We start from the raw sequence: 7,580 nt of genomic DNA, 5'->3' as shown, positions 1-7,580 counted from the left end.
TATATATAATGTGCTTTTTCCAGTTTCCATCTACCAAATCCTCTCACAAAAGTTTGATTGACCCACAGCTATTATAGTATACTTCCAAGGTGCCATGCAGTGGGACTGAAACCATTTGGTTGGGAAGTGGAACTTCTTAATGACATAGTCATGCCTGCACCAAGAATATTAATGTTAGATCAGTTAGTATTACAATTATCATTGTCTGAAATATATTTTAAATTTAAATACAAGAGAAAATATGTTTTAACCAGTAGATCTACATTGACTCCCAGTTTCTAAAATATTGTTGTATTCAATGTGTGTCTGGAAACATTGCAAGAAGAATATATGACAAATGTTTTTTTTTTTTTAATGTTATCATAGGTGCCTCTGCTTGAGAAAGGTGATATCATTATAGATGGTGGAAACTCGGAGTATCAGGACACAACTGTAAGTTAGATTTAGTTTTAAGTCAAACTGTTTTATAATATTTACAAATCTAATTATGAAAAAATTATTAACTTTTGGAAAACTCTCCTCATTTCTTCCTACCTTACATGCACGCACATACACTTGTGCATATATTTACATACATACATGCACACACATACATGTGCATGTGCACACACACATGCACATGGGTTGTACCTATAGTAATGCAAAAGTGGGCATAGCGCACACACACATACATGCATATATACAAGCATGCACATGGGTTATACCTATAGTAATACAGAAGTGGGCATAACGTTTTTAATAACTTATATAGGTCATTCAATCTAAATGTGTTAATAGAGTAACACTTCCTCTATGGTAATTCTTCATTGTGTTCTTCATTGCAAGCATATATCAAATTCCAAGCTGAAGCAACATACCTTTATTGAGTACTTGAAAGATGTGTGCAGGCTGACCAAGTCACATGTTCTTTATGGAAGTAACACCATTGACAAGAGCAATGTGCAAAGGTGAATGGAGATGTATTTTAAAGAAGGAAAAAAAACCAACATTGAAGGGAGACTATCAATAAACATCATTGGCATGAATCTTCAGTGAGTAGATGAATTGATTTGCATGAACAAACAAGTCACAATCCTAGAGCTTGCTGCACAGCTGGAATGTGGTCACAAATGCATGACAGAAGATGGTGGAAAAGTTTGGGTATTTGACAATGTGTATAAAGTGGGTACCTTGGCAGTTGATATTCAGTTTGAAGGAGAGAAGGACAGAAGTCTATTCTGATCTGCTGGAAGCATTTGAAGCTTATATAGAAATGTTTTTTTCTTTTGTTTTTTTTTCCTTCTGATCTGAGGATGAAACTTGGGTGTATCTTTATGATCCTGAAACAAACTTTCAGTCCATGTATTGGCAAACATCTCACCTATTCTCCAAGGCTCGAGGAGTTTAAAAGCCAGTGATTGACACTGAAAGTCATGCTGACTGTTTTTCTGGAATGACAAAGACATTATTCTCCTTGATTTTCTGAAACTTGGCTGTACTGTAAACACCAAACTGCATATTAACACTATCCATTAAGAGGAAGAGGCTGACTAAGAATCTGAAAGTGATCTATGTTCACCATGACGATACATGATCACATATATCTTTGGCAACAAATAAGGCAGTTGGTGAATTGGGCTGATCAGTGATCACCCATCCACCATGCAACTTAGATCTAGTACCCTCTGCTTTTTGCCTGATTTCATAACACAAAATGAAAGTGGCTCTGAAGAAATGGATACAACAATGTACAGCTGAATATTTTCAAAGAAGATTAAATAATTGTATTCAATAATGGTACAAATGCTCACTTGTAATGTAACTCTTTATATCTTTAAATAAAGGAAGAGTTACTTGGCCAACATGTACAATTTGAATAGCTTATTGTCAGTTAATAAAAAATGTTATGATCACTTTTGTATTAATTTCGGTACAACCTTTGTGTATGTAGATGTGCATGTATGTATGCACGTACAAGATGTGGTAGTCTTTTGAAAGACAGTTCCACAGTTTCTTGCTGAACAACCTGTACAAATAATTTGTTTATAGTGATGAAATGTTTGTCCTGTATATTAGCTCACCCCCTCCATCTAATCGATGTTGCCTGAACAGGTGCATAGTGTATCACACATCATATTTTTACATGATCACAGAGCAATACAAAATGAAGTGCCTTGCTCAAGAACACAATACACCACCTGATCCTGAAATTTAACCCATGCTCTAACAATAATGAGCACAACACCCTAACCACGAGGCTGTGTGCCTTCACATACATATATACATGTATCTTTTTCTTTTTCTTAGCGTCGTTGCAAAAGTTTGGAAGCTCAAGGTCTCTTGTACATAGGAACTGGTGTTAGTGGCGGTGAAGAAGGTGCACGTCATGGTCCCTCTATGATGCCTGGTGGATCTCCTGCAGCTTGGTGAGTTTATTATCCAGTTTTCGTGTAGCCTTATTTCAGTATCATTTCAAAACGATCACTTTACATATATAATAACTTCCTTCCTTAATATTTAAGAGATGAGGAATTATATACATTATTTACATTTGATGGATATTTGTCCTCATCTTGTTTGTTGTTAACACGTTTCGGCTGATATACCCTCCAGCCTCATTAGGTGTCTTGGGGAAATTTTGAACCTGTGTTGTCATTCCTAAGGTATTTTCCAATGTTGTTATTATTATTATTATTATTGTTCAGGTCACTGCTTGGAATTGAACTTGGAATCTTGGGGTTAGTAGCCCCCTCTCTTAACCACTATGCCATATGCCCGTGGGCAATTATGGAGTGAATTTTAGGGCTTATAAATCTAATATTTTTGTCTCCTTCCTTAATACCGGTTCCCATATGCTGCTCATATCTGCATTCGGTCTACTATGTGGCCCATATGACATCAGGACAGTATTCAAGAGTAATACAACACCAATAGAAGAGAATATGACCAAAGACTGCATGTACTCCATCCCATGTAGCTGTGGTAGGTTATACAAAGGCAAAATATGCCACCCCTCAAAATAAGGGTAGATGAACATCACAAAGCTGTGACATGAGATATTGATAAATCGGGTATAGCTGATCATGTATAGAAAAATGGAGACCACCTCCCGCTGTGGATGAAGTTAAAATAAGACAGAGAACACCACTGGGAAATATGAAAACTAAACGAAGCAGCATATATTCTAGGACACAACAACCTCCTTAGCAGACCAAGTGCAGATATGAGCAGCATATGGGAACTGGTATTAAGGAAGGATACAAAAATATTAGATTTATAAGCCCTAAAATTCACTCCATAATTCCCTATGGGCATATGGCATAGTGGTTAAGAGTGTGGGCTACTAATCCCAAGATTCCAAGTTCAATTCCAAGCAGTGACCTGAATAATAATAATAATAATAATAACATGGAAAAAATACCTTAGGAATTAGAACCCAGGTTCGAAATTTCCCCAAGATACCTGTTGAAGGCTGGAGGGTATATCAACTGAAACGTTGTGTTAACAACAAACAAGATGAGGACAAATATCCGTCAAATGTAAATAATGAACTTCCTTAAATATTTGCTATGAAATGTTTTTCTTTAAATCTAGTGTGTAATTTTCAAAATATATTGACTTTCTATGATTTGTCTTGTGTTCTTTATAGGCCACATGTGAAGGATATTTTTCAGTCTATATCTGCCAAAGTTGGCAATGAACCTTGCTGTAACTGGGTAAGCTTTTATTCTTTTTCATTATTTTTAAATGATTTTATTAATTCAGACTGGTGTTATAAACGGGTTTCCAGTTGTAGAAACTGTGCCAAAACAGACATTAGAGCTTGACATTGTCTTGTAACTTGCTGGCTAATGTCAAACCATCTAGCCCATTATTTACATTTGATGGATATTTGTCCTCATCTTGTTTGCTGTTAACACAACGTTTCGGCTGATATACCCTCCAGCCTTCATTCAGGTGTCTTGGGGAAATTTCGAACCTGGGTTCTCATTCCTAAGGTATTTTTCAATGTTATTATTATTATTATTACTGTTAGTGTTCAGGTCACTGCTTGGAATCAAACTCGGAATCTTAGGGTTAGTAGCCTGCTCTCTTAACCACTATGCCATATGCCCGTGGATTAAGAGACCGGGCTACTAACCCCAAGATTCCAAGTTCGATTCCAAGCAGTGACCTGAACACTAACAGTAATCATAGCAATAATAATAATAATAACAACAACACCATCATCAAAAATTACTTTAGGAATGAGAACCCAGGTTCGAAATTTCCCCAAGACACCTGATGAAGGCTGGAGGGTATATCAGCCGAAACGTTGTATTAACAACAAACAAGATGACAAATATCCGTCGAATGTAAATAGTGTAAATAATGTACATAATTCCTCATCTCTTAAATATAGAACTGTATCTTCTAGCCCATGTCAGCATGGAAAGCGAATGCTAAATGATGATGACAATGATGATACCATGATGAAATGTGACTAGTACACACTATAAAGTGTTGATGTAAGGGCCTCCATCCATAAAAACAAAGCCAAAAGTGAAATATACAAGTGAGATATATCTTCCAACTCATTTTGGAAAAAGTATCTCAATAAAATTTGACTTGGAACACGGTGACCTATCCAACCCATACCAGCTGGAAAGTGAACCTTATACATTCTGTGATTATATAAGTTCTGGTGTTTAGCTATCATAAAGCCAAATGCAGAGTCAGTGAACGTATAATATCCATTGTGCAGCAAACAAAATAACTTTCATTTATTTTGGAATTAAACTTCCTTGATATAAGAGTTTAGAAAAATATCCAATGAATATGAAAATGTTTGGATACTGAATTCTATAAGATAAGCAATGTGAATATGAGAGACAAGTTCAGCCAAACTAAAGAAATGGTTGTATGTTTAAAAGCATCCATCATTGTTTGCAAGAGGGATTTATAATAAATGAACTGAGGATAGTTAAAAATCATCATCATTTAATGTCTGTTTTCCATGCTGGCATGGGTTGGACGGTTTTGCTGGAGTTGGCCAGCTGAAGAGCTGTCCAGGCTCCATGTCTTTTGGCATGTTTTCTATGGCTGCATGCCCTTCCTAACACCAATCACTTTACAGAGCATAGTGGGTGCTTTTACACAGCACCAGCACTCAAGAGCCTGTAAGATTAGGAATACTCAGCTGAAGAGAGATGCAGGGGACATGGCTGTGTGTAAGGACAACCACAATTTTGCTTAGCTTGACATGTCATCCCCACTGCAAGGCCCGACATCTGAAAATCCTTTCTCACCACTTCGTCCCATATAAAAATGTGCAAATTCAGTCAGTTTGTGTCACTGCAGAAAAATGCTAAATCACTAATCTATTCATTTGATATCTAATTTCCTATTTGTTGTTTGAATTCTAAAAGAATCATGAAGGTCATAAAACTAACATTAAAATATGGTATGCTGGTCTTTAAAAACAAATGTGACTGTATAATTCTTACATTTGTTTTTAGATGAATCAATTTTTTTTATTTAAAGGTTGGAGAAGAAGGTGCAGGCCATTTTGTAAAGATGGTACACAATGGTATAGAATATGGGGATATGCAACTAATTTGTGAAGCATACCATTTGATGAAGGATGTACTAGAATTGTCTCCAACAGAAATGGCACAGGTTTGTTTGAATTTCTTTAATGTAAACAGTAATTATCCATTCTTAATTCTTATGATATCAAGATGACAAGAAAATTCTTGTTGTTTCGTTATAGTTTCTTTGATCATTGTTAGAATAAGGAACACAGTTATGGTGCTTTATAGTTAGTTGATCCAAGCCATTGAAAGTAAAATGTATTAATACAAACACATAACTATAATTTGACAGTTGTTAGAGCATCAGATAGAATGTCTTGCAACATTTGGTTCAGTTTTCTGTGCTCCAAGCTCAAATTCCACTGAAGTCAACTTGGTCTATAATCCTTTCAGAGGACTATAATAATAATAATAATAATAATAGTAATAATAATGATAAAAAAAAAAAAACTGAAGTAGTGGATTCATAGATCTGTTAGAACATCAGATCTGGTTCCTTGCTCCAGCTCTTTGTATTCTGTGTTCAAATCCTGTCATTTAATCTGTTACTCAGTTTTACACAACTATGAAGCACTTTGGATACCTTTAGTAGAGTCTGCTCTGTTACAAACATTTTGGATCAGATTTCTGGTTTGAGAATATCTTCCCCTCTTTTATTAATCTTGGAGCCCTGTAAAGTATCGAAGGAGTTACCTTTCCTGACTAAAATAAAGTCAGTTTTGAATGCTAGAATTTTTTTGATTTCTTTATTTTTTGTGAAACTTGTAATTTGTCGAATTTTATTAAAACAAAAATACAAATTATCATTAAAGGTTTTTGATGATTGGAATAAAGAGGAACTGAATTCCTATTTGATTGAGATCACTCGAGACATTTTACAGTACAAGGAAAATGGTGAATTTTTACTAGGAAACATCAGTGATGCTGCTGGTCAGGTAAAAGATTACCATTTAATTTTTTTTTTTTTTTAATGATCATTTACATGGCTCTGGTTGAGTTGATTTATTTAATATTGCAGTAAAGCACAGTAACTTGATCATCTACTCAATACTACTGTACTTGAAATACTTATTTAATATCATTGTTCATTAAATATCTGCTTGATATCATTGTATATCAAATATCTATTCAATATCACCATACTCCAAATATCTACTCTATATAATTACCATCCACAAACATCAATTCTGTCGTCTCTTCTGTTATTGTTCTTTGTATCACGTCGTCGTTTAACGTCCGCTTTCCATGCTAGCATGGGTTGGACGATTTGACTGAGGACTGGTGAAACCAGATGGCAACACCAGGCTCCAATCTAATTTATAAATTTGCATCTATTTTTGTCACGTACGTCAGGTTTCTTTTTTTGTTTTATTATTTTGTAGAAAGGCACTGGAAAATGGACTGCAATAGCTGCTCTGCAATATGGAACTCCAGTTTCTTTGATTGGTAAGCATAATACATATACAATTGTATTGTAAATCTGATTTCTAATCTATAACAAATGTAACATAAACTGCAACATAGAAAACCAGCCACCTTTGCTGCATCTGTCATACGTTCTTGTTGCACTTTATATGACTGGATACTCTCCCTGTCATCATCTACATTATAGCATGGGCTGTCTTTTATCTTTTACTTGTTTCAATCGTCAGACCAAGGCAACACTGGGCACTGCCTTGAAGTTTTAGCTGAAAGAATTGACTTCCATAGGTTTTTTTAAAACCTGGCACTTATTCTATTAGTCACTTTTGCCAAACTGCTAGATTATGAGGAAGTAAACAAATCAACACCAGTTGCCAAACGGTGCTGGGAGTCAAACGCAGCTGCAAAGATATTCACAATAAATAAAAATATATATATATATATATATATATATATATATATATGGTGCTATATATATATGGTGCTATATCTTTTCGCCCCACATCACTTTGTCAAATGTCTTTTGTCTGATGATTTTTTTGTACAATGAAAAATCTTGTCAATAAAATTCTGTGATTATTTGATTTTGATGTTCACCTTGTTTTC

The 7,580-nt window shown here is 35.0% G+C and overlaps 1 protein-coding gene across 1 annotated transcript in view; it reads left to right on the top strand.

Moving 5' to 3' along the window:
- LOC106876031 (6-phosphogluconate dehydrogenase, decarboxylating) overlaps positions 1–7,580 on the top strand; it is a 39,424-nt gene that overhangs the window by 23,007 nt on the left and 8,837 nt on the right. The window contains exons 4-9 of the mRNA XM_052968408.1: positions 367–432; positions 2,287–2,405; positions 3,629–3,695; positions 5,503–5,637; positions 6,365–6,487; positions 6,935–6,998. Of these exons, the coding sequence (XP_052824368.1) occupies positions 367–432; positions 2,287–2,405; positions 3,629–3,695; positions 5,503–5,637; positions 6,365–6,487; positions 6,935–6,998 (574 nt within the window). The remainder of the gene's footprint in view (positions 1–366; positions 433–2,286; positions 2,406–3,628; positions 3,696–5,502; positions 5,638–6,364; positions 6,488–6,934; positions 6,999–7,580) is intronic.

Source organism: Octopus bimaculoides, chromosome 6 (genome assembly GCF_001194135.2).
Source record: "Octopus bimaculoides isolate UCB-OBI-ISO-001 chromosome 6, ASM119413v2, whole genome shotgun sequence".
NCBI classification, from domain to species: Eukaryota; Metazoa; Mollusca; class Cephalopoda; order Octopoda; family Octopodidae; genus Octopus; species Octopus bimaculoides.
The sequence above is the reverse complement of the archived record's forward strand: the minus strand, read 5'-3'. Positions and strand labels throughout refer to the sequence as shown.